At 44.2% G+C, this 27,285-nt stretch overlaps 3 protein-coding genes across 6 annotated transcripts; all 3 read left to right on the top strand.

Moving 5' to 3' along the window:
- Positions 1-15,126: 15,126 nt before the first annotated feature.
- Positions 15,127-15,816, top strand: LOC308310728 (vesicle transport protein SEC20-like; the record flags this gene model as incomplete). The annotated part of the gene is made up of 1 exon (XM_080757124.1): positions 15,127-15,816. The coding sequence occupies one exon, from the start codon at positions 15,127-15,129 to the stop codon at positions 15,814-15,816; it is 690 nt and encodes a 229-aa protein (XP_080613250.1).
- An 892-nt stretch (positions 15,817-16,708) lies between these two features.
- On the top strand, positions 16,709-17,383 carry LOC308310649 (eukaryotic translation initiation factor 3 subunit K-like; the record flags this gene model as incomplete). The annotated part of the gene is made up of 1 exon (XM_080757030.1): positions 16,709-17,383. The coding sequence occupies one exon, from the start codon at positions 16,709-16,711 to the stop codon at positions 17,381-17,383; it is 675 nt and encodes a 224-aa protein (XP_080613156.1).
- A 1,930-nt stretch (positions 17,384-19,313) lies between these two features.
- Positions 19,314-26,510, top strand: LOC308310868 (uncharacterized protein). 4 transcript variants are annotated; one of them, XM_080757323.1, is made up of 11 exons: positions 19,336-19,550; positions 20,194-20,301; positions 20,637-20,734; positions 20,910-20,984; positions 21,709-21,777; positions 22,433-22,696; positions 23,167-23,308; positions 23,407-23,476; positions 23,761-23,912; positions 24,215-24,423; positions 25,828-26,510. In XM_080757323.1, the coding sequence occupies exons 3-10, from the start codon at positions 20,662-20,664 to the stop codon at positions 24,375-24,377; spliced, it is 1,008 nt and encodes a 335-aa protein (XP_080613449.1). In that variant the 5' UTR covers positions 19,336-19,550; positions 20,194-20,301; positions 20,637-20,661; the 3' UTR covers positions 24,378-24,423; positions 25,828-26,510. The 4 variants fall into 4 exon arrangements, with proteins under 4 accessions (XP_080613448.1, XP_080613449.1, XP_080613451.1 ...); XM_080757322.1 differs by lacking the exon at positions 25,828-26,510 and having other exon boundaries at positions 19,314-19,374; positions 24,215-24,866; XM_080757325.1 differs by lacking the exon at positions 25,828-26,510 and having other exon boundaries at positions 20,194-20,325; positions 24,215-24,866.
- Positions 26,511-27,285: the final 775 nt, after the last annotated feature.

Genomic DNA, 27,285 nt, shown 5'->3' on the forward strand with positions numbered 1-27,285 from the left:
CACATGCATGCGCACGTGCACACACACGCACGCGCGCACACACACACACACACACACACACACACACACACACACACACACACACACACACACACAAATGCAGCTCATTTTCAGAGGGAAGAATAATGGAAAGTCCTTCAATTCAGACGGGCCCCACAGTAAATATTTGTGCATAAGATCATACTGTATGTTCTTAATCAAAACGCTCCAAAAATATACTGTACTGTATACTTGTGCAGGGAGGTGGGCATTGAGGTGGACCCATATGTCTGATGTCTGAGGTTAACACTGGAGAGGGGAGGGGAGGGGAGGAGAGGATGGTCTGTCTCTGTCTCTGTCTCTCTCTCTCTCTCTCTCTCTCTCTCTCTCTCTCTCTCTCTCTCTGCTAAAGGTCGATTCACTTCCAGAAGCATCCATCCATATAGGCTGTCCCTAATTTACCTCATCGTTAAGCTACTCTACAGCTCTCTCTCTCTCCTACACACTCGACACTGGACCCGATCAAACACGTTCCAAAAAAAGCCTTCCGCTTTATTTATTTTCTTCCGCTCACCCGGCGTGAACCTCACACAGCACAGGCCTGTGTGTTTCCTTCTTTTCTTTCCTTTTATTTTTTTCCAACACAGAGATGAGCTCGCACAGAAAAGAATGCTGCCTGGGACATTTAAGGTAAAGGTCCTTGAGCGTGTCACTTGAATGAAACGCTGCCGTTGTTTCTCCCTGCAGCGAAATGTTAGGGGCTTTGTTTTTCTTTTCCTGGTGTTGAAAGGGAACCTTCCGGCTCTTTCCAAGTGAGCTCACATGGGAACGCTATAGTGTAACTGTAACACTGTGAAACTCACTGGAAGCTGTACATGTCTTTGCTTCACCGTTTGATGGAAGCTGTACATGTCTTTGCTTCACCGTTTGATGGAAGCTGTACATGTCTTTGCTTCACCGTTTGATGGGAGCTGTACATTTCTTTGCTTCACTGTTTGAACAGTGAAGCGTTTCCTAATTAAGTTTACCGTGGCCTTTATAGCCTACCTATGCACTATGTTCCCATGCACTTTGCCTTTTGTTTTTGATCTATTGTTCTGTTCTGACATTTTTTATATAATGCTTTTCCTTCCTTTTATTTTTTGCTTTCATTTATCTTCCTATCCTCTTCTTTTGCCTCGATGTATGTTTTTATGCTCTGTGATGTGAAGCACTTTAGTTCGACCTCGGTCGTTGGAAATGTGCTATACAAATAAAGTTTCATTTGATTTGATTTGATTTGATTTGATTTGAACGAGCTCCGTTATTACGTTCCCTGCAATCCACTGGAATAGAAGATTAAATGTACACTCTAAATTGATGCGTTACGAAAGGTCAAGTCTGTTGCCAGATATGCTGCCAGAACTTTAGAGGAGTTCTGCTTCCTCCAAATTAAGTAAAACTACACACAACCACACGTGACTCATTCATTATAGGAACTCATTTACACAAATTAAAAGTCTGTTTTTTTATATAACTCACTTCACAGGAGTCATATAAATAAAATAGCTTGCACTCCGTATATATTGCACAATAAGGTTCTTCTTCAGGCAGCTAAATAAAATATACCTCTCCGCCCGACCCACACAGCACATAACCACTGTTGCTAATTGCTTTTGGGAATGTATTTTTATGATTATTGTAATTTTATGTATGCATTTTTGGATGTGTCTGTTTTACAGTGTTGCCAGAGTGCCAAAAGCAGCTACTGAAATGGATTTTATGAGTTACGTAGGTCCTATTGTATTTTATGTATGCATTTTAGATGTGTTTTACTGTCTGTTTGCCAGAAGGCAAATTTACATTTCATGCAAATGATCTTACCTGAACTTAGCATAGGGAAACTAGCTATTTTGGCAGAATGTTGCCCCCAGAATAGGGACGATGCACAGCGATAGCCTAACTTTGACAAGCAAGTTTACAAATCTCTGCATGTTGGTCATCATTCCATGCTGAAATTAACAAATTCCTGCATCGCTTTCCTGCGAGGTTGATGAATCACATTTGGAAATAAAAATGAATCGATGGCAAACTTGGGAAAAGTTGCAGTAATGTGAAGTATACATGACATACATGTCAAGCATGCCATTACACCGCTATTGTCCTTAAACCTCCTTGTTAGTTTCAACTTTGAGAGTGTCCAAATGCAACCAAATGGACCCGAAAGGGTTCATTTGTTCACATTTGTACACTCTCAGAGTTACAGACGTATGAAGTCCATTTGATTCCTAACTATTTAGCGGATGACCCCTGTAACCCCCAAGGACCCCATGGGGGGTTCCCAGACCCTACGTTGAGAAGCAGTGTTTTAACCAAGGAAACCCGTAAAAAAGCATTCCTTGAAGGCCCCTGACAACCACCCCATTCCCAGAGGGCCCCTGACAACCACCCCATTCCCCGAGGGCCCCTGACACCCACCCCATTCCCTGAGGGCCCCTGACAACCACCCCATTCCCTGAGGGCCCCTGACACCCACCCCATTCCCTGAGGGCCCCTGACAACCACCCCATTCCTTGAAGGCCCCCTGACACCCACCCCATTCCCTGAGGGCCCCTGACACCCACCCCATTCCCTGAGGGCCCCTGACAACCACCCCATTCCTTGAAGGCCCCTGACAACCACCCCAATCCTTGAGGGCCGCTCACAACCTTTGGAGGAATCTCCCAAACTTGTCAGCTCTAATAGGCCGACCCCTGTCACCCCTATACCTCACGGCTCCGGAAAGGCGTCTTGCTTAAGAACATCACATCCATTCATGGCCATACATGCATATATTCATGCCATATTTACAGACGTCCAAGTTATGTAACGTTGCCTGGTTTTAAATATGTGAAGTCTGTGTGAAACGTATATAGGCTATATAACTGTGACCTGGCTTGCATGCGCCGCACTGGGAATAGCTGCCAGCCACTACGTAAATGTTTGCTCGCTGGGAAAATCCATAATGTATTTTCAGCTTTTAGCCAAAATGGCTGTATGGCTCCTTGTATATGTTCAACTGGTGGGAGTCACAGGAGAATATAAAAAGAATGACAAATGTTGTTTGAATTTGCCGTGCCCTGAATAACTCGGGGGGAGTGAGTCTGGCTTGATAATGTATTGCCTGATTTATACTCGCTTGCGCGCCATTGCCGGGGAAAAAAGAACAGATCTGCATGGTCACAACCCGTTGTGCCGTGATGGGTTGAGAACTTGTAGAGCTGCTATTTTCAGTGCACAACCAAGTAAAGATCAGGCATTTGTATCACACACAAATATACAAGCATACATTATAACATGAATGGCAATGTTCAGTGCACTGCGCACATGCACGCACAAGCACGTTTATGCAGGCTTGCATGTTAACACAATTGTGCATGCAATGAGTGCACGCACACACGCACACACACACACACACACACACACACACAGACTCATGCGCTGGCTCACACATAATTGTAAGTGTGCACATGCTGGCAGAGTCACACACGCAGTCACACATGCACAAACACGCACATGCACGTGAGCACAGAAAATAGGGATGCCCTTTACTCCTGCATGGAAAGAGAAACATGATCCAATTAGCAGCTCAATCAAAATACACCACTACATGTAAACACACACACACACACACACACACTGTGTGTGAATGGGACCATACAACTGCTAACCACAGACTGACCATTACACCTAGTTACGCTCACCACCGGATCGGCGAGGAGACTTGCTGTCTGCCACACCGACAGCCCTTCCCCTTTCTGTGTGTGTGTGTGTGTGTGTGTGTGTGTGTGCGTGGGTGTGTGTGTGTGTCTGTGTGTGTGTGTCAGTGTGTGTGTGTGTGTGTGTGTGTGTGTGTGTGTGTGTGTGTGTGTGTGTGTGTGTGTGTGTGTGTGTGTGTGTGTGTGTGTGTGTGTGTGTGTGTGTGTGCCTGCCTGCGTGCGTGCGTGCGTGCGTGCGTGCATGTTGGGTAAGGGGGATATCCCCTGCGTCACCACTCAGCTAATAGAGAACGTAAACACTTGGAAAGTTTGGATAGAACTGAGAGAGAGAGAGAGAGGGAGAGGGGGAGAGAGGGAGAGGGAGAGAGGAGACTGAGAAAGGACCTCTGTATAGGCTACATGGTCATTCGGGTTCGCCCCCCCCCATCAATATATATATATATATATATATATTCATTGATGTATTTTTACTGTAGTACATTTTGAATACAGGACTTATTATTTCGTAGTATTTCTACGTTGTGAATTCAGAGTTGGTTTCGTCGACAAAATCCACGATGGAAAATGCTCGTCGACCTTTTATCACCGACGAAAACTAAAAAAAGTTCAAACTGAACAAAAATGAAGCTATGATGACTGAAACTATATCATTTTATTTTCATCAAATAAACTAGACTAAAACGTTAATGCTCTGAAAATTGCAGATCTATACAAGGCACACAAGGCGTGGCAGAGTGCGGCGCGTTGCGAGCTTGCAGATCTGCTATTTTCACTTTTCATCATGCAACCATGCAGTGTATAACACCACAGTGTTACGACGCCATCAAGGCCCGCCAATAAGATACATTTATAGCCGACAAAATGAACTGTAGTGGACTGAAACTATAGACTTAAAACCAAAAACATTTCAGATGACTATAACACGACTAAAACTAAATCAAAATGTGCTGTCAAAATCGAAACTACTACCCCCCCCCCCCCCCCCCTTCCCCTCCCCCCCTTTATTACCTCTCTCTCCAGGCCAGTGTGAACAGTGGCGCTCTCAGACTGGAAAGTGTTGAGGCGCTGGCGCGGCCGCATGAGGGCTGCATGCGTTCAACTGCTCTCAACACTTAACAATGGTTGGTTTGTGTTCCCACAGCAGCTACTTTCCACAGTGGCTCTCGTGTGTGTGCGCGCGTGCGCGCACGTGCGTGTGCGTGTGTGTGTGTGGGTGTGTGTGTGTGTGAGGAGAGGAGAGGAGAGGAGAGGAGAGGAGAGGAGAGGAGAGGAGATGATGAATAGGGGGGCGGATTGTGGCGGAAAATGTATTTTCTACAATTGAGCGTGGTTATTGTCAAGTGATTGCAGGTCATCTTCATGGAAACGCTGGGATAGTTATGCACAAACACGTGTGTGTGTGTGTGTGTGTGTGTGTGTGTGTGTGTGTGTGTGTGTGTGTGTGTGTGTGTGTGTGTGTGTGTGTGTGTGCACGTGCGTGTGCAGGTGTGCGTGTGAGAGACTATGTGTAACTGCATTACGATATAGCCATGTATACTGTAGGTGGCCACAAGCACGTGCGCTGATGTGTGTGAACGTGTGTGCCTGGGTATGCAACTATGTATGCACAGTTGCATACATAGTACAGTTCTCTCTCTCTCTCTCTCTCTCTCTCTCCCTCCCCCCACATACACACACTCTCTCTCTCTCCACATACACACACTCTCTCTCTCTCCCTCCACATACACACACTCTCTCTCTCCCTCCCCCCACACACACACTCTCTTTGAATGGCAGGTGTCTTTGCACATGTCTCTTCATGTCTCTTGATGGATGATGGAGTGGCTCTCAAACACGCATGCACGCACACTCACACACACACACACACACACACACACACACACACACAAAACTTGAGAGTATATCAGTTTCCAGCTAAATGAGTTAATATAGCTATATTATACTGGAGGACTGCAGTGCAGAGAGGGGATGTGCAGAGGAGCAGAGTAGCGGTTTCGAGTGAAAATCAACCGATAATCACAAGTATAGGTTACTTATCAAGACGATCGATCGAGAGAGAGAGAGACAGAGAGAGAGAGAGTCATGTTCCGTCTCGGATACGACTTCGGACCCAATAATGCAGAGAGAGAAGGAGTAGTGGCACAGGAACTTTACTAATAACTTCCGATAAATAACAACTTAGAATACCGGTACACACCTGGCAGGGCGGAATGGCAACGTCACTATATAATATCCCTCCCTGGGATCACACAAGGACAGGAACCTGGAACGCAACGTGAGACGAAACAGCAAACAAGTCCAAACATTATCTAGTCAGTTCAGCGCACCTGCACCCAGTCAGAGTCTCACACACAGCATGGCTGGGGAGGGGAAACATCACAGAGCAACAAAGGGGAAAACATAAGGAAGGAATGGCACACTCTAGAGAGAGAGAGAGAGAGAGAGATGAAGCAGACAGACTGATGAAGGAGCGAGGGACAGCTGGAGGGCCCCAAACAAAAGCAATGATGAGACTGATGAGACAAGAGAGGAGGAGGAGAGAGAGAGACAGACAGCGCGGTAACAAGTGTGTGCTTCACTGTGTCGTTGTGATGCATTGTTCTGATGCCTGGAGACAGCATGTCTGTCTGTGATTGACAGCTAAATTAATTTAGGATGGGACCCAGCTCTCTCTGCATGTGCGTGCGTGACCGTGTCCGCCCATGCACTGCAGCCATTCATACATTACTGAAATGCTGTAGTGAGTCTAGCTTGACATGAATTTACAGAATATACAACTGTAATGATTTTGTAAATGTGTGTTTTTTTTTCCTCTTTCTGATCCATCTTAAACATCTGGATATAATGGAGCTTCTCTCTTTCTCTCTCTCTATCTCTCTCTCTCTCTCTCTATCTATCTCTTACAGTACATGCGTGACGTGCTGTGAGCTTGCAGATCTGCTCCTTTCAGTGTGTGACACCGCCGTGCAACTACGTACAACTCAGCTGTGGGTTTAGGCTTAAAAAAGGGTAAGAAAAAAGGGCATCTTAATGTCCTCACATGTAGTAATGCAGCATGCGTGCGTGCGTGCGTGCGTGCGTGCGTGCGTGTGTGCGTGCATTCGCTTTTACCGCCCAGGGCGGCCCGTTTACATGGAAACCAGGTTGTATAGCTCGCTGTCTATACTTTACATTAGGCCGAAGGAAAGATGTTTCGTTTGTGTTTTGAATGGGTGCATGTCAAGCAATTGAATGTATATGTCATGTTCTGTGGAAGGAAAAAGATAGCGTTCGGCTTTGAAACTCTCCTTCAAGCTGTGCCTGTGTTATATTTAATTGGGAGTAGCTAATGTGTGCATGCATCTACCACCCAGACTCCATACATCCCACCTTATCAAACGGGCTATTTACCTGTGTGTGAACGTCGGACATTCTCCTGTTACATGCTACATGTGTGAAAGGCCAACACCGCACAACATCTCGACCTAATTCCCCAGACATTTTCCAGTGTTCAAATGAGAAAGGGGCTTAATTTGGTTTGTTGGCGTTCGCCTCCACAGCACTCTGTCTCCATGCGCTCTGTCAATTACCCGCAGTCCATCAGCACTGTGGCGTTAATGGGCCGGGCCCCTCGTGGCCCCCTGGGTATTGTAGTATAATTATAGGGCACTCGCCCTTGGGGCCACAATCTTATTCACGCCGAGGGCCTTTCCCCCAAGAGGGCCATCACAGAGATAGAAGTACACACAAAGGACTTCAATCTACCAAGCCCCCATGAATTTCTACTAATTCACAGAGAATTCCTCTGAAATGGTCTTATACGTAAACCTGATATAATCAGTTAACTGCCATCCCACAGAGGTCTATAGGTCTGCTAGTATTGCTCATACAGCAAACCTTTTAGCCGAATCAATCTGCTATTTCTGCCTTAATGTTCGCCACGGAAGGGTGCCCTGGGCGCAGCCATTACTGAGGTGTAATCAGCACTGATTAGCTACACCTGGCCAACAGGGCGCTGCATCCAAATAATTATACACACACTCTCACATGCTGTTCGTAGTTTGGTCACATCATAGGTGCACATTTTCAAATTGTTCACAAATGACAAAATTGACACCAATATGGTAACATTTTCAGAAATCTTCAAGAATAGGAAAAAGAGCAAATCTACGAACTCTCACAACAGCAGTTGTGAGTTTTGCATTTCGGGTTGCCATATTGATATGTAGACTCAGGGATGCACAAACCCGTAAAACCATAATGTAGGCCACCGTTCTCCAGTACTTGCAAACGATGTAAAAAACCTTATATAAAATATAATTGAATTCATAAATCCACAAATGTACAGTGCACAAGGCGTAATTCTACACTGCCAGCAGGACATGTGTCCCTTGGAGAGCTCTGAGGGTCACAGAGGCCACAGGGGAGGGGGATGTATCCCCCTTAAGGTGGGCATAATAATGAAGACATGAGGGGTGCGTGCGTGCGTGTGAGAGAGAGAGGGAGGGTATGTGTTTGTTACGTTTCTCTGCATGTGCATGTGCGCATATGTGTATTCACTTTCACGTAAGTGTGGGGCTGTGTGCGTGCGTGAAAAAAAAGCAAGATAACAGCAGAGTCTAATTCCCCCAGGAGGAGCACATGTCCATACCCTGCAGTATGTAGGCCAACCATATGGATATATACTGCCGTAATGAAGAGCATTGTTGCTGCACCCCTCCCCCGAGCTGCAGCCGAATCACCGTCTTCCCCCGTTTTGTACCATTGCCTTCTGTCCAGTCAAAGTATGGGCACGTGCACAGGTCAGGGGGCAGAGAAATAAAATTCAAAGTCGTCTGTCTTGTCTGAAATAAAGTTGGAGCTTTGCGACCTTTCTTGTACATCTCAATGTAATGATACATGGTAAATACATATTGTACATTGGACAGTGGGGTAGCCTAATCTTTCCTAAAGTGGTCCTGTGGAGTGAATACGTATCGGATTCCATTTTTTTTTCTTCTTTCTTTTTTACACGTTGACTAAACCAAATTGAACTTTGATTTGGAAATGGAATGGAAGAAGTGCAAAACACCCACTCATTCAATTTTCCAGTGCTTCCCTGCGAGAACAATTGCGTTAACATCTCTGTCTGGCTTCACATTCTTGGAAACAGAGCCCTGTGGAAGCTTGAACTGGAGTCCAGGAGTCTCCTATTAACAGTAACACAATATGAGCACTGTGGTGGGAATCACATCAGTACGACCCACATGAACATATTACTGCTTGTTGTTTCTTCCATGTGTCACACACACAGTGGTGTGCTCAACCCCAGTATACTTGAGTCAAAGTCTTCAAAGTAGATACTCCGGGTCAAGTATGCAAAAGTATTTAAGTAAACTAAGCCAGGATCATGGGGTCCATGAGCTCTGCAGTGTGTCCACCCTCTTTACCTCCTATAGCTGTGCCTTGGGTTGGCTTCCAGTCCCACAGTATCAGTGGGCTTAACCCATTCTGACCTGAGATCAGATTCATACGAGGTTTCCACTGGACACACACTGGTCTGATGAACCCATTCTGACCTGAGATCAGATTCTAAAAATGTCAGTCGTTCTTCGATTTTTCAAAAATAGCAGATCTACAAGCTCGTAGCGCGCCACTCAGTGGCGCACTATGAGCTTGTAGATCTGCTATTTTTCCATAGCCAAAGCATAACATGATGCTAACACCAAAATGGGTTCCCGTTCAGAATGGGTTGCCATCACTGATGGCGAGGTCAGATAACTGACTATTTCTATACCGAAAATGGCTGCTGTCACGAAGGCAACGTCCAATCGAACGTTCACAACCAAATTGAAGTTGCATGTTCGGGGGCCTCTATTCAGTGCACTTCCAAAGAACACTGTATACAATTGAGTACTATAGACGAATAACAGTTTTAAGTCCACGCTAATTATAAATCAACGAGTGCATACAATGTAACCACGTGGATCAGTCAGGTCTTATAGGCGACGTGAAGCTCGCTGGTCTGAATATACTGGCGTGGCCCGTAATATACTCTAACTCCGCTGGCCCACAGCACTTTGTGCTGAGTGGGCTCTCTGGCCATTGTTTTATTTTTTACATTGTCTTTATGACCCCCCTCCCCCTCCTGCCCTGTCACCAACACACACACACACACACACACTTGCAATTGGTCAGCGCCCGTGGTCATTCAGAGGTCAGGGGTCACAGGTTGCCTTCCAACAGATGGAGTGCCGCGAGTGGCGTGTGTGTGTATGTGCGTGCGTGCGTGTGTGTACACAATGGGGGTCACACACCTCGCGGAGAAACACACCCAACAATGGATGTGTGGCGCCAGCAAAGACACCGGGCTCCATGCTGATCCAGCACCACCTCAGCCTCCTGATCCCAGGCCTAACATGTCCTCACTTGTCCCGATATGTGCTTCCACAATCGGGCTTCACGGTCATCTACAGTGGCACCGTCGCAAAGATAACCACTGTCATCTTCGTGTGTGTGTGTGTGTGTGTGTGTGTGTGTGTGTGTGTGTGTGTGTGTGTGTGTGTGTGTGTGTGTGTGTGTGTGTGTGTGTGTGTGTGTGTGTGTGTGTGTGTGTGTGTGTGTGTGTGTGTATGTGGGGGTATATTCGGCACACGCCACACGCCAGCTGTTTGCATGCGCTCAGGTGGCATTAATTCCATAAACAAACACAACCCCCGAAATGTGTGTGTGTGTGGGGGGGGGGGGGGGGGGGGAGGAGGGGGTGTAATTCAGCGGCAGGCCCAGCACGTGCCACAGGTCAAGCCGTGTCAAAGGTCAAGAGAGCAGGACAAAGGGAGTCCTGAGCTCATCCCGCCCACACACACACACACACACACACACACACACACACACACACGCATGTGTCATATGGACATATTCACATGCACGTCCATATGCATAATTATACATAAACCCACATGCATGCGTATGTGTGGATAATTACCAATGTCACAATCTGTTTACCTCCGGTTTAAGTGCAGTAAGAGAGAATGACAGACAGACGAATGCTCTTGTGGTCCTTGTGGATATTATTGGAAAAGTCCAAAGTGAACTTAAATGACCGTAGCAAAGAGCTCTATAGGTATAGTTTGTTTTTTCTCCATAGTTTTGTTTGTTTGGTTAATGTTTAGCTGTGTCCTCTCCTCCCCTGTCCATGTGCATTTGGTCCAAGGTTAATTAAATAAGGTTAGGAAGCGAAGACCGTACGGTGGTCTCCATGTTGCTCCCTGGAAGGAAAGAAACATGCGCAATTGAGACCAAGTAAGCTGAACGCGGAAGTGCTGGCTGCATATAGCCCATTGCGCATGTTTATTTCCTTCCAGGGAGCAACATGGCTCTGTTCTAGTTGTATACTAAATGATTTTTGTCAGTTTTTAGTTGAAATATGCTTTAAATTGTCCTTCAATGTCAAAGACAGACCTTGTTGTTTCCTCACACCCTTCACCCTTTCACCCTTACCCCAGTTACCCCAGTGCACGGGTGTGTTCCAGGTATCTATTAGTGCATGAGGCTACGCATGTGCACGCACGCCGCACGCGCAAACAAGTGTACCGCGTATGTATGTGTTTGGTAAAGTCAGTGTGCCTGTCTGTCGACTATCTATGTATGGGAATGTTTGACATCATATTTCCCCTCTGTGAAGGGGTCCTGTGTGTGTGTGTGTGTAAGGGGGTGGGGTGGGCCTCCCCCCCCCCCACCGAGTTCAGCCCGTGTTTGTTTGTGTAGTGGTGAGCTCCCCCACGAGCGCTCGGCCGGCGCTCGCCGATTAGCTGGGCAGGAACAACACCCTGTTGGAATGCGCGGAATTCTCCACAACACCAGCTTAGCTCATCCCTGCCTGTTGTCTCTGTGCTGTCTGCTTGTCATTCTTTCTGCCCATCCAGGGCTTAGGGAGAGAGCTGAGAGAGAGAGGTTCCAAAAACAACACGTCATCCCCCTATGAAGCCCATGGTGTTGACACTGACATGTTGACTGTTGCAGTGGTGTAAAGTAACTAAGTATATAGGCTGTACTCGAGTACAAGTTTACAATGCGGTGCGATGCATTGTGAGCTTGTCCATCTGTTCTTTTCTAAGGATTTTAATGCCTTTCAAAACCTTGGGGCATTCTTAATGAGTATAGGCCTACTTTGTTTTTCCTTAAGGAAACCCATAGTACCTTTTCCATCATATGAGAGAGAGAGAGAGAGAGTGAGAGAGAGAGAATCAGAAAACAACACGTCATCCCTCTATATGAAGCCTATATTGTTGACTGTTGACAGTCCCTCTTTCTCATTCCTTCCACCCTAATATCTGTGGCATCTATTACAACACTGCATGGTCCTCAAACGTTTCCCATGCCAAGGACTCCCAAATCAATCAGAATGTGTTTGGCCATGGACGCCCATCTGAATTTTATTTTGTGCCAGGGCCCCCCGTACAAAGATGTTATACCGTTAAAACAACATGTTTGAAAACAGCTGGGAGGCAACTGTGTCCCATTTTTTGAGTCTTTGGTATAACCCTGCCTGGGGATCGAACTCCGACCTCCCAGTCTCAGGGCGGACACTAAACTACCACAAGGCCACTGAGCTGGTCGGACCGGGAGTGGTTAAAGATTTAGATGTGCTATTAATCAACTAATTTTGATCGTCAAGGACCCCTGGGGGTCTCCGGACCCCGCTTTGAGAACCGCCTTTGGATTTCCAGGACCCCCATTTTGATATGAATTAGGTCACCACTCACCGGACCCCCCATTTGACACCATATTGTTTTGTTTTTTTCGTTTAATCTCTGGGACCCCAATACACTGTAATCTTAATTTAATTCAGAGAGTGTACTAAATGGGAACACTATGAGTTACAGACCCTCAGGGGTCCATTTGTATCTATATGTGTGCCTTACCATTAGCTTTAGAAACGGGTAGATTCATTGGTACTCCTGAGGAGGACAGAATGTGTCTAGTGTGTGATTTGAAAGAAATTGAAAATGAAATTATTTTTTTGTTTTACTGCCCATTATATGAATAATTAAGACATTATTTTGTAAAATGACAACCATCTGTGCTAACCTTTTCTGGTTAGAGGACTATGAAAAACTGGAATTTTGTTTTAGGAAAGGTATTTTCGCTTTAGCAGTACAAGTTGTACAACGGTATATTGGACTGTGGTTGTACTGGTCAGTTCCCAGTACACCAGACTGTGGTTGCACTGGACAGCTCCCAGTACAAGTTGTACAACGGTATATTGGACTTTGGTTGTACTGGTCAGTTCCCAGTACAAGTTGTACAACGGTATATTGGACTGTGGTTGTACTGGTCAGTTCCCAGTACAAGTTGTACAACGGTATTGGACTGTGGTTGCACTGGACAGCTCCCAGTACAAGTTGTACAATGGTATATTGGACTGTGGTTGTACTGGTCAGTTCCCAGTACAAGTTGTACAACGGTATTGGACTGTGTTTGTACTGGTCAGTTCCCAGTACACAGGACTGCTGTTGTACTGGGCGGCTGGGAATGGTGGGGAACCACAGCTGTTTCTATTCTACTGAGCAGGGCAATCATACTTTCCACACAGTTGAAAATATATTCCATTGTGCCACTTGATTCCTGTCAACTGTTGGTCAGCACTGCCATCTGGTGGTCGTTGATGGTTTCGATCCCTCTCACAGATGTTCTTTTCTTCAGTGTGTGTGAGGCCAATTATTCTTTATTCAAATGTTGTGTTTTGGTGTTTGATGTTATAATGACTATTTATGGGCATTCTGTGGAATAGGTTTTTTTATTGGGTAATGAGGAGGCTAATCGCAGTAGTCTAGTGACTAGACTACTGCGATTAGCCTCCTCATTACCGGACATTACCGGATTTGACGGACCACTGAGATTGTATTGACTAGACTCTAGTCAATACAATCTCAGTGGTCCGTCAAATGGAACCAAATGGACGAGAGCAAGAGGGCGCTAGCCCCTCCTATATTCAGCTATAGTGTAGATTTTTGTCCTGACACAAACATTAAATGCCATGCATTGACAATGAATGGAGAATTCACGAGTAGCCGTAGACGAGCAAATCAGCATATTATTTTTCCTACACAAAGATGAAATCCCCATTGACAATGAGTGGATGATAAGAGCACCCCTCACTTCACACAGGTGTGATTTTTTTTTTGAGTGGTGCAACCACTCCTACAATCAGCAATGTCCATGTACCTACCTGTGTGTACACCTGTGTGTATGAGCCTGAGTATGTTACTGATTTATACCAGTAGGGGGCGGCAGAAACAGAGGGAGGGGTAGTGCTGTGTAATGAGAGAGAGAGAGAGAGAGAGAGAGAGAGAGAGAGAGAGGGGGGGGGGGGGGGGGGGGGGAATTGCACCACTCAGTTCACACGTGTGTGATTTTTACTTTACTGTTGATTTGCTGTCGTATAGTTCAAAACATGCAGTGGTTCACATTAATGTCACAGAGCCACAACCAACCCCCAGCATGGTGTTAGGTAATTAAATACATTTACTTAAGAACTGTACTTAAGTCTTAAGTGCAATTTGGAGTTACTTTGTCTTTACTTTATTATTGCACCATGTTGGCACTATGTGCGTGTTGGTATAACTTCTTATGAATTGAACATCATATCATACATTATTGCGGCCCTTTTTAAATGTTTGTTTATGCCGCGTTTTAGCTTTGTTTCTTGGATATGCATGATGTTTTATGTTGCACAGTTGCACCGCAAGTGGATACAGGGGTAGACAATAAATATTCTTAATATAAGTACATTCTATATAAGTGATTCTTGATTCCTCCTGATTATTTCCATTTATCAATAGTATCAGACATAGACTATACTACACAGCAGGGACGCCGGAGGGGACACTTTGGCGTGGTTATATGGTGCCGCAATGGGAGCTTGGCCGGTTGTTGACGTCACAATATGTTTTATCCTGGTGTAGTACACAGAGGTTATTAGCCTAAATTAAGCAATACATGATGATGTGTTGTGTTAAGCTACCCAGCAGTACTAAATTCAAAGGGCTGGTTACGTGATTATGGTTAAAGTGGTTAAACCATTTTGATGCAATATTAACATATTTTGCTCGGGACCCCCCTTGAACCCCCTCCAGAGAACCTCTGCTTTACCCTACAGGTTACTCATAGGCTATACTCACAGCCAATAGGCTACTCATAGTCTACAGCAGTGGTTCTAATATCTCCATATTTGAGCATGAAGACAGACTGCAGTTTTTAAATTTGGAGACGTTGATGATACATCTCAGCCAATCATAGTGTGAGGTTGGACACATCTGTGTGACATCACTAGCAACATAAGAGAGAGAAATATAGTGTGTTAACACGACATGACCAAAAGTGGACACTCTGGGCACTTTAGAGGACACTTTCTAATGATGTCAATTTCCTTTAAAAAACAAAACAAAGAATGGCGTCTTCCTCAGACGTCCGGATTTGCGGAGAAGGAATAATCAAACACGACCTCGAGATCAAAGCTCTCATTCAGGACATCAGAGAATGCCGTGGCCCCATGTCTGTTCTCGCGGAGCTCAACTCTCGGGTCAAAGTCGAGCTCGACCAGCTCGGACTCCGAATACGGGACCTGGAGCAGATGTCCAGAGAGCAGGACAGAGACAGAGACACGCTGGCCATCCAGACGGAGACGGAGAGCCACCGCAGGCACATGCTGAGCAGCCGGGCGGCATGGCGTAAAGCCAACCTGGCCTGCAAACTGGCCATCGACCAGGCGGAGAAAGAGGAACTGCTGCGAAGCGGACGAGACGACCCCGCGCTCAGACAGAGGACGGTGGCCAAGGACGGCCTGGTTCGGACCAGCAGTGACATCACGGACAGCCTGATGTCCATCTGCAGGATGATGGACCACAACGTCAAGCAGAGTGTGGACGCCGTCGGCGCGCTGGCCACCTCCTCCAGGACTATCCAGGAGACCAACGAGGAGTTCCGCTCCATGGCGGGGACCATCCACCTGGGAAGGAGGCTCATCCTGAAGTACGGCCGCCGTGAGCTGACAGACAAGCTGTTCGTCTTCCTTGCCCTGATGCTGTACTTGTTCACCGTCCTCCACATCGTCAAGAAGCGCCTGTTCCCCTTCATTTAGGCAACAAACACTCTTTCTGTTTTGGTCAGGGGCACCCTTGACCTGATGAAGATCAAATAGATCGAAACGTCAGATTTCTCAATAAAGAACGTCATTCTTGTACCTGTGGTGTGCGGGCTCCATCCATCATCTGCCTTGGTCAGGGGCCGCACCATTAATAGGCAAGAAATACTGCCAATATTATATATATAATACTATATTTATCATGGTGTGGCTCTGACATATTTAACTATAGGAAGTCGTTGAGGCCCTGATTGCCTACATTATGGCAGGGGAATCCTGCAACATAGACAGTTTGCCTATCAGGGTGACGGATAGTTACGCCTAAAGTGCAGTCATGCCCAATGAATATAAAGTGCAGATTAGATTGATTAGAAAATGATGTACTGGATTGAAAAGGTTTCCACATGATGGAAAATGATATACCGATTATTGTAAACTACTAACTACACTTACACTAAATAGCCGGTAGATGTACCAAGTGTCAAGGTGACATAAACATGATGCAGCCATGACCTCATCACTGGGGTGTGGGGCTATTTAAAGACTCCACAAGCTTGCTGGAATATGTTGGTTGGTAGAATCTCTTAACGTCTATTGTAGTTTTGATTTGATAGCTCGACTCCATCAGACCTCTCACACCCGAGGAGATCACGTTACTAATTTGTTCAAAGGCCCAAACTGAAAGGAATTTGTGTATGCCATAAGCATTCTTTTAGAATCCACACCCATTGTATTACATCGTATGTAATAACTCTTTAAAGTGAATTCTGTAATTCTGTGGTGGTGATTGTCCATCCATCGAGCTTCCATTCCAAGCTCTTTCTGCCTCTGGTTCTCTGTTGACTCCATCATTTTACCACAAACACACCAACATAAAGGTTTGACCCACATGGCGGCGTCATTCGAGGAGATGAGGCCGGTCGTGGAGAATCTCTTGCGTGGAATCGATAGGTATAACCCAGAAAACCTTGCTACGCTGGAGCGATATGTGGAGGCACAAGCCAAAGAGAATGTGTACGACGGCGAGGCTAACCTGGCTGTTCTCAAACTGTACCAGTTCAACCCAGCCTACTTCCAGATGAATGTGACGTCACAGATCCTTTTGAAGGCCCTGACCAACCTGCCCCAAACCGACTTCACCCTGTGCAGGTGCATGATCGATCAGACACACCAAGAGGAACGACCCATCAAGCAGATACTCCACCTGGGGAGCCTGCTGGAGACTTGCCACTTCCAGAGCTTCTGGACGAGTCTTGAGGAGAACAGGGAGGTCATCGACGGAATCACTGGCTTCGAGGACTCTGTACGCAATTTCATCTGCCACGTGGTGGGCATCACCTACCAGAACATTGAACGTGGCCTACTGGCCGAGATGCTGGGGGACCCTCTCGACACCCAGGCGAAGGTGTGGATGAGCAAGCATGGCTGGACAGAGAACAAGGAAGGGCAGATCTTCATCTGCAACCAGGAGAGCATCAAGCCCAAGAACATCGTGGAGAAGATTGACTTTGAGAGTGTATCCAGCATCATGGCTACTAGGACTGTCAAAATTGGCCAAAAATGATGTTTGAATATTTTTTCATGAAAACACCATTTGGATTTTGTACCTATTTTTTATGTAAAATATATTGTACGTAATAGACCACAGATGTCTCTCTCTGACATTCTTGGTGCTGCAGCAACGTGTGCTCTCTTACCAATGAATGATACATCTCATTTAATAAGGTTACGTAATGGTTTAAAGGACTCAGGCCCAAGGACCTCCCCCCCCCCCCCAAAAAAACTTTATTTTCTATCAATTACACTGGTTCCAAAACGTTTTTGCTCGTGTCCCAAAATAAAAATGTAATGTCTCCCCAGGACCCAAACTAGTGAAAATGGCAGATATACACAAGCTAAGCTATTTTCACTAAAATTCATGATTTTTTAAATTATGTTAATTTAAAAGAATGTAGGAAACTAAGATAATACGGGATATTTAGTTGTGACCCTTACAAATGTGTCCATGACCCACAAATGGGTCCCGACCCACTGTCTGGGAACCAGCGAATTATACACGACACACCCCATTAAGCCTTGAATTCAGTGAGATTCAGATGAGGTTTTTGTCGCATTCCGAAGCCAATAATTTGATAGTCTCAACAGGGGAACCGCTGTTTTCCCGAATATTTGACGATGGGATTCTCAGATTGATAATTTGATGACCGGCTAAGTCTCCGGTAGGATTGTATATAGTTTATTAGGATCCCCAAATTTCCCGCAAATTTGATTTTGCCATGACAAAAGCTATAGTCTTCCTGGGGTCTGACACAGACAAACATTTCAACAAAAAAATATATATACATCAACTTTGGTACTATAGACTTGCAGAATCTCCTAGTGACTAATGACCCAGTCATCAAAGAACCATAATAAAACATCATGAATTCAAGGCTTCATGCCATGGGTTGTGTACTTTAATGTTCACATTCAAGGATGCATTTTCAGGGCGGATGCCCATTGGGATTGATTGATTGATTGGTTTATTAACAGTTTGCAGAATTACAGTACATTTCAAGTACAACTCAATACAAAAACTGTTAACAGTGAGTGGACGACACCATAAAGCATTACACTTGTTTACAATTGGGCCCACCATTTTCAATTCATCAAAACATTTAGAGACGTACGAATATACACAACTATAGTATTAAAAAAATAAATCATCATAGGAGGTAAAAAAGGGAAAACATATACAGTGAGGGGAAACAGGGGTGGGTGGATTCAGATTTTACGGGGGCCAGTTTCGAATTACAGCCGTCCGTAGAATGGCGTAGATGCCCTTTGAGAGCAGTTTTGAAGGAGTCAAGGGATTCGCATGTCTAAATGACTTTTGTTAGGGTGTTCCACATTTTGGTGGTATGGGAGCGAAATTAATTTAATCCCTTGTTTGTGCCGAATCTGGGTTGCAATGGTTTGTTGAACTCCCTCTGGTGTTGTGGGTGTGGACTTAAGGAAGTATTTAGACAGGTACATGGGTATCTTGATGGTGTAACGAATCTTGTGGACCAGACCCATTGCAAGGTGCTGTACTCTGTCGTCAACCTTAAGCCATTCCAGCCTGTCAAAGTGGGCAGGGGTGAGGTGGGTTCGGGTAGTGAGGCCAAGTAGTAGGGAAGGTATGTCCCCTCCCCTCCGGTTGCCCTCTGGTTATGTAATAGCCTGCCATTGTAATCCATTGACAGATTACCGTGTAGTGCCGATTGCACCCATTGTCAGAGCCTACTTGTAGGCCAGTTTATTACGTCAGTAATACAAATGCAACAGTCCTTCTACACTGCTAATTTAGTAGTGCTCACTGCTCAATGAAGTAGGCCTAGGCCCTAGAGATAGTTTTTCCACACACTAGGTGGCAGTAATGCAACTTTACGCTGGTTTCCACCCAGAGACAATAAATGTTTGTTATGGATTTATTTTGAAAGCCAGGACCGGAACTCTTGTTTTGTTTACAGTTAGCTTTGTAGTAATATGGTTTCAGTGGCGCGACTGTAAACAACGACCACCACGAGCTCTGTTGTAGGTCTACCGATATTGTATTAACGTCACCAAAACGGCATTTTCGCGAACTCAGCACGTGAGCTTCTAAATTGTTACGACAGTGTTGCTCGTTTAATATTTTAGACAGGATCCCAGGGTAGATCTATCTCCCAGTACACCACACCGATGCAGCTATAAGAGTGCTGCTGCAACAGGTATGGATAGGATAGTTGTTTTCTGAAGCGGGTCAAGTAAACGTTTTAACTGATCTACTGAATACTTATTTAACTGTAAGTAAGTAAATCAACTTACTTGTGACCTTTGACATAAGAGTGGGACACATTTAGAAGGCTACTGAATGAACAGCAAAGGTGGAATACACCCCCCCCCCCCAAAAAAAAAGAAAAACCAAAACAAACAAACAACACTCAGGACAGCAGTGGTTACTTACGTTTTAAAAAAAGAAGTAAGAAAACGTAGATATTTGCTGAAATATCTTTGCTATGAATCATCTAATCAAGCTGTACAATATGATTGTAGTGGGGAAAAGGGTAGCCTAGTGGAGTAGCCTAAGAACTAAATATGTTTGTATTTTGAAAGGGTGTAGTGCAACTTTATCCCAGTATACCATACTTTTTTTTTAATTCATGAAAAGCCATGTGGATAAATTAAGTTAATTAACATGGTCAACAAATTGCAAATTATTTTTATTTGTTTATGGCTAGATGTTGGGAAACATCGTCATTACAGACTTCCTCATCAACTCCTTAAATATTAGATATTCCTTCAGTTTAGTGATAATATATTTATTATTATTATACTTTACAAACTCTGGAAGTGCTCTTCTAATGTATTCAGGTGTTGGTCTGGAACAAGGCTGAAACGTTTCTCCATTAAGGCGTGCATCATCTTTGGCTCCTTACCTTGAGGAGACAGAGAGACACTTTACCTACAGGTACACTGACTGTAAGCACAGCAGTTCATCCTCTGGTAATGCTAAGCCTGGTTTATTCCTTGTTGCATGCTGAAAATGGCCGATCTACATGCACAAATTGACATATTGGCTATTAGGAATTCTTTGAAATGTGTTGAAAATGTTTGAACCATTTAGAAGGATATTATGATTGTGTGTGTGTGTGTGTGTGTGTGTGTGTGTGTGTGTGTGTGTGTGTGTGTGTGTGTGTGTGTGTGTGTGTGTGTGTGTGTGTGTGTGTGTGTGTGTGTGTGTGTGTGTGTGTGTGTGTGTGTGTGTGTGTGTGTGTGTGTGTGTGTGTGTTACGTTTTTCTAATTTCCCTCCTAGGATCTCAATTATATTATTCCAGAATATGGACTTAAAAATGGAGGTGGACCCAACCAGACCTGTTACTGTTAAAAAGGAGGAAGACCATCCAGACTTCAGTAAGTTTCACTGTCTCTATTATGTCCTGAATATTCAGCGAGGACCCAGTAAGTAACTTAAACAACTGACAACTGATTGGCCATGTTACCTCTTCCTTATTGTCTGTTAAATGGTTGATTGTAAGAGATGTTTCTCATCTTAAACCCTTGGAATTCCTATTTATTTTCATTCCAGGCTCCGTGGAGTGCAACATGGAGGTGGACCAGATCAAACCGGTTTCAATTAAAAAGGAGGAACCCGAAGACATCAGTAAGTTTCACTGCCTCTCTCTGAGATGTCATCGGACATCCTACACCCACACTGAAATGAACAATAAGGCCATCACACGGGTAGCACTTTAAATATCAAATGACACTGATCACCCCCTGTATCGCTTCTTTAACCTCATGCCATCTGGACAAAGATACAGAACCTTGCCATGGAAAATGGTCCGTTTTAGTAGGAGTTTTGTTCCCTCAGGCATTAAACAAAACAAACTGCTCTGCCGATAGGATGGTTCTGTATTGGCTACTGTGGGCACCTCATGTTTTTGTATTGTCTTGGTGTTATGTGCTCTGTGTTGTTTTTGATGTGGGTGTTTGAACAGACTGTGAAGACGAATATCCTTAGGGACAATAAAGAATATTATTTTTGTGTGTCTTGAGTGCCTTTATCTATGTATTATTAATATTATTTATTTATGTACTCATTGACATATGACACCAAGGAAACCATGCAAGGCACTTATTGGGAAGAATTGGGCGTAATATGTCTTGCGCACTACCCCAGGGTGAGCCAGGGATCGAACCTTCCGATTCCCAAGTGGCTGCTCTTGCCCCATGAACCACTGCCACCCCTGTGCCCCATCACTGTCCTTATGAGGGCCTACTGTATTCTTCACTGTGTATCTAGATCCATCCACAAGCTTTACTATTATTATTATTATTATAGAGACCACTGTGACCTAGTTAGTTATTGAATTCCTTCATTTCAGAGCCGTCTGTGAACTCACCCGGGATCATTTATTTTAAACACGAGGACGCTGAAGACTGCGAAGACCTCAGTAAGTTTCATAATATCTTTCTTTCATTGTTTCTGTTCTGATGTACTGCTGTCACACGATCTCTAATTTTCAATATAGAATCATCACAGCAAAGAATATGACAATGATAATATCCCAATATATTTAGCCAGTTATACAGTCGTTATACATTAACACTATAACTGAAAGGCTTTTAGTGTCTCATAACCATGGTTTACATTGTATTTTCTTTTACAGCTGGGTTTTCGGCTAAACCATGTAGAACAATTAGTCAGTTTTGTAACTATGTCCCCTTAAAAGTAGAATCTTTCAAGCCCAATTTCCACTGGCATGCCTAACACCACTCAACACTGCAGTGCCACCGTTTCCACTTTACAGAACTGGGCTGAGTTGTGTCAAAGTGGTATGAAATGAGCCATCCTCAGGCTGGGTCAGAGCTATGCTAAGCAGTGCCAAAGCAGTGACGTACACCGTACAGTATAACAGCTGCTATTGATTGTTTGAAGAATCCGTCACAGCTGTGTCTGTAAACACAACTTCAGACAGATTTTAGTTTGCGAGTGGCGGATGCTATCGATGCCCGTTTGCTTTTTGTATCTGTGAGATGTTTAGTTGTTTCGTTTCTGATCTAACCCAGTGATTCCTCATTTTGTACACGTCATTCTTCTCCTTCTAGACATCGTCGTGTGTAAGGAGGAGATTTGCCTTACGCAGGAGGGCATCCCTGGTCCAGTCAAGGAGGAACCACAGCCTCCACAGATTAAAGAGGAACCGGTGGAGATCTTTCTAATACCAGAGGAGGGTCTTGATGTCTCAACGATGCCGGCAGTGAAGATTGAAGTTGCGGATCACGTTGCTGATGGAGACATGCCTTCAAACAGTTCTGACTCTGCTTCTGAAGCCACTGATGAGGGTGATGAGTGGGAGGTGTCCAGTGTAGGTCAGTCTACTTTAACCCATTTTGCGGGCGGGAACCCCTTTTGGTGTTTTAAGCATTGTTATACTTTAGCCATTGAAAAATAGCAGATCTACAAGCTCATAGCGTGGCACTGAGTGCTGCGCTACGAGCTTGTAGGTCTGCTATTTTTGAAAGATCGTGAAAATGTAGTGCAAATCTTTGAAATATATATTTTTTCACAGCCAAGATTTGAGTTTTTAACTGGGGGTCCCTGGAACAACATACTTTCAGATGGGGGTCGGCAGCCAATTACATATAATCTTGGGGATCCTTGACATGGGCATGCTGCGGTTCAACTCGTTAACAGCAGTGTCTCTAATGCTGGCAATATTTTCATTTCAATATTTTCATATTTACAGTAACTTCTAGGTGGATGATACCAAGTATTTTAAGATTTTGAATCTCCTAAAGGTCCCCCCCTTTTTTTTCTTCTTGTTTTCCCCCCAAATCAGATTACACATTTGTCCCAATGTCTGAGATAAAACCGTACATGTTCGAGCCTGAAGAGCCTTCCGATTCAGAAAATGAGGATGGACAGATTGGGCAGGATGAAAACCCACAGCAACAAAGATTACGGCAGGACGCCTCTGCTTGGTAAATATTATACTCATCATTACCTGCTTACTTTGTGACATAATTGTGGATTTAGTCTTTCAGTCACAAACATGTTCTCTGTATGCTGCTGTTAATAGGTGCACGTGTGGGAAATGCTCTAAAATGCAAACTGAAAAGGCAAACATCTGTTGTCGGGAAATTCCAAAGGTAAAGTAACATGTGAAATATTCTGCTGGTGTATCTTCCTGCACTGCTGGTTACAGTTGTTAAAACATTCCATTGTAGGATTATTTTCTTACTGATTATTCTATTTATTACTTTTTAAAGTGTGTTGTATTTATATTTCAACTAATACATTCAATTGATTATTATGATTTGATTACCCACTTAATGGTGTCATGTATCAATTTAAATTGTGGAAATGGCAGATTTAAAGCCTTGCGATGTGTTGCATAGTGACATGAGGTTTTCTTTTTTTTCCCCCACAAAAGGTTGTAAGAAGAATAAACGATGTGCCAAACACAACGTGCATGATTGATCATCCAGGCTTTGAAGTAATCTGCTTGAATGGTTTCCACCTACAGCATATGCACAACGTGTACAAAGAAAACTATGGCCGTGTTAAGAGGAAAACGGAGGGAGAGTACGTTTTTGTTCTGTTATCAAAGTTGTATTATAACAGAAAATAGTTTAAATTCTGTGTCCCCCCCCAATAATGTCCGTTAGGCTCCAGCCTACTCAGAAACGATGCAAGTTGGGAATGCATGCCCCACCTTGTTATGCGATACCTGTAGTGTAGTACCTAGTCAACCCGCAAGGCAATTTTAACAAATGTCAGCATTTTTGTCTTAAGCGCTATTTCATACTTTATTGCACAATGGTGTCTTGCAAAAAGAGCTTGTAAACATACAGCAATTTAATGACAATGTCTTCCCTGTCATTCAGGCGTTACAGGTTCCTGGCACAGACCGGTTTTGTATCTTGGTGTTGGGGATCCGTTCAAAGAGAGGTCCTGGTCGACCTCCCATCCTGTGTGGTTGGCCGTATACTCCAGGAGTTTCCTGATTCCGTTGGCAACGACGGGAAGTTCCGTCCCCCGCTCGACTGAAACGTGACACATGCCTGGCGATGAGCTATGCAAACTATGCACGCAGGTCCTCTTGAGATTGGGATTTGAGAATGTTTTATTTTATCGTAATCACTGTTGCTATAAAGGTTGACCATGAGAACTACTCTACACACGTTTAACACTACTGGATTCCCTCTAATGATGACGTTTGGTGGTCATAGTCACTGGGAATATTTTTTCATTAGGAGTTGGTCTGTGTTTACAGTATGTTATGCAGATAGTTTGATTTTGTGATTCCATGTTATTTTTTACATTCATGGCCTCATGTTTATATTCATTCAACTCTAAACTGAAATACAATATTAACTATACAGACATACTTGGTGGGTGTGCAATGTCTGGAGCAGATGAGCTTGACCTCTACTTGTTATGGATTTCTTTATTATGATCGTTTTGAAAATAGAAAAACGATTGGAATCTAAATGAGGTAAAGCGGCATTGGTGATGTTTAATATTTGACAATAACATTTTACCGCACACATGGCTGTGTTCTTTCTTTCATTGTTGGTGGTGGTGAGAGGTGGAAGAAGTACTTGGATCATTTATTTAAAGTCGCCTCTGGATAGCTACGTCGTAGTACGTACGTGGTCATGCATCCGTTCACGGTATCAAGACCACTCGCCCCGTTTCTGTTTTCCTCCCAGAATGTTCCCCAGTGAGGGGTGGGAGAGGCTGAACAGCAGACGGCTGGACTTTGAATTTCTCTAACTATAAACTTTCATGACAGCAGACAGCAAATATAATTTATGAAAAGCTACTACATTGAAGTCTGTTCACAGAAGTTGTTGTAGGCTATGTGGGGATTATCTGACGAGGTACCATTTGAGTGTGCAAAACCTTACATAATACTAAATAATACTAAATTGTTTACAGGGTCAATATAAGTAAAATAATATAGCCTTTCTACAGGAGTATCTTTTTATATTTTTCCAAAAAGAATACAAACAGCCAATAGCATATTACAAAGTCATCCCCCTCACTGGTGACAAATTAATTCCGGGAGGAAAAACGGGGAAGCACCGAGGCGAGTTGTCCGGTATTCCCGTTCACAGCTTGTTTGTGCTGTTGCAATCTGAGAACCCTTCGTCAAAAAATAAAGGAAAAACAGCAGCCTGTTTTCCTTGAGTCAACAGTCTGTCATGAGAGACTAGTGTGGTTGGATTTGCTAGTAATTATGCAATTACAGAGAGGAAAAATACAATTCGGGTTCCAAAAGCACTTCTTTCTTTTAGTGCCTGCACTGCCTGGGTAGTTTTGGTGGGAGTGCTGGGGCCAAACACTGGAAGACTTCCTCATATTAAACGCACAAACCATGGTGCATTTACAGGTTTTCAAAAACAACCATAAAGAAAAATAATGCTTAAGTGAACAACACTGACCTCATGCAAAATTTTAATTTATCACCACTAAACCGTCTCTCCCTCTGCAGTCTTCCGGGTTTGGCACTCTCTTATCAGCCCAACTGTCCCAAGTGTCTAGTGATCAAGGATTTACACCAACACCTGGCCATCTCAGCGCCTTCGTCTTCAAAACTCCCCTTGTCTGCCGTAGGGCCTCCCAGCAGGTCCACCTTGACCCCTGTCGTGACCTCGGCCGTATCTTCCGGCTGGAATCTTGTCATCCATCTGGCCTGTTGAACATCCTTCTTCTTTAAGAGTTATTGTTGTGGACCCCATCGCCCAGTTCCCTGGAGAACGTCCCTCATGCTGCATGCACATACTTTATAGGAGGGGGTTTCTTACCATTTCTCCGATATGCATTGAAAGTAAAACCCGCCTGTCGTTGCTGTTTCGTTCCATTTGCTGCTTGGGGAAGATAACCAGGTGTGCAGGAGGAGCCACTCTGAACTTGTGAACTGGTCTCTCACCGAGACGGGCGGGAGGTACCTTACTTTAAGTAAGCGATTGGCCATTGTAGTTCCTCTCCTGTCTTACACCTCCCCTCCCCCCTACATTCCATGCCACACGAAACTTCACTTGGCCCTGAGGTCACTATGCTTACAAAGACAACAAAAAATGTAGCCTATTTAGAAAGGTGGTCACTGCACACACACATTTATGTGAAATGGTTATTGTGAAAGTAACATGACTTAAGTAAAAGTCCCACGGTAAGATAAAGTTTACCTCCAAGGGGGCAATTTTGTTTACAGCAGCAAGGCCCTCAAAGCAAAAGCAAATTGGAATAAAAACATGAACGGTAAACTAAAAGTACTGGTTTGGTCCCTCATGGCATAATTGTATTATTACTGAGGCAGCTGTGTGTAAGCAGCATGTTGTTTTAAGATGATTAGTATTATTATGTAGGCCTAGTGTAATTAATTATTACAAATGTATTTGCTTAATAATGGCGTTAATTAATGTAGGCAATGGCATTGTAGGGAGTTGGGTGGGAGGGACTTCAGGCTACATACTCCGTACAGTAGGTGGCGGTATGCACCTAAAAAGCAAAGGACCGGTTGTTGCAGCAATGTTGCCATGTCCGCTTATAAGCGACTATGGGCTTGTTTTTATGTGAATTTGCTTGTAAATATTGGTAGTTTTTAATTGATTTATTAACAGTTTGCAGAATTACAGTACATTTCAAGTACAACTCAATACAAAAACTGTTAACTGTGAGTGGACGACACCAACTTGTTTACAATAGGGCACCCCATTTTCAAAGTTGCTTATTTGGTCTGGTTTCCTAATGTTTTAAACCAGTGGTTCTCAAAAAAAATTATGTCAAAGACCAGGTGGTGTGTGTGTGTGTGTGTGTGTGTGTGTGTGTGTGTGTGTGTGTGTGTGTGTGTGTGTAAATACAAACAGTTTTTGTATTGAGTTGTGCTTGAAATGTACTGTAACTCTGCAAACTGTTAATAAATACTTCAATCAATCAATCAAAAACAGAC

This window comes from Protomyctophum bolini, assembly GCF_963924005.1.
Source record: "Protomyctophum bolini genome assembly, chromosome: 23".
Lineage (NCBI taxonomy): Eukaryota > Metazoa > Chordata > Actinopteri > Myctophiformes > Myctophidae > Protomyctophum > Protomyctophum bolini.

Bases quoted from the DNA above. Each gene is read 5' to 3' on its own strand.
- LOC308310868 (XM_080757322.1), top strand. From the start codon at position 20,662: ATGGACTTAAAAATGGAGGTGGACCCAACCAGACCTGTTACTGTTAAA. The intron at 22,697-23,166 runs GTCAGTCTACTT...CCCCCAAATCAG, and splicing joins GTGGGAGGTGTCCAGTGTAG to ATTACACATTTGTCCCAATG. The intron at 23,477-23,760 runs GTAAAGTAACAT...CCCCCACAAAAG, and splicing joins GTTGTCGGGAAATTCCAAAG to GTTGTAAGAAGAATAAACGA.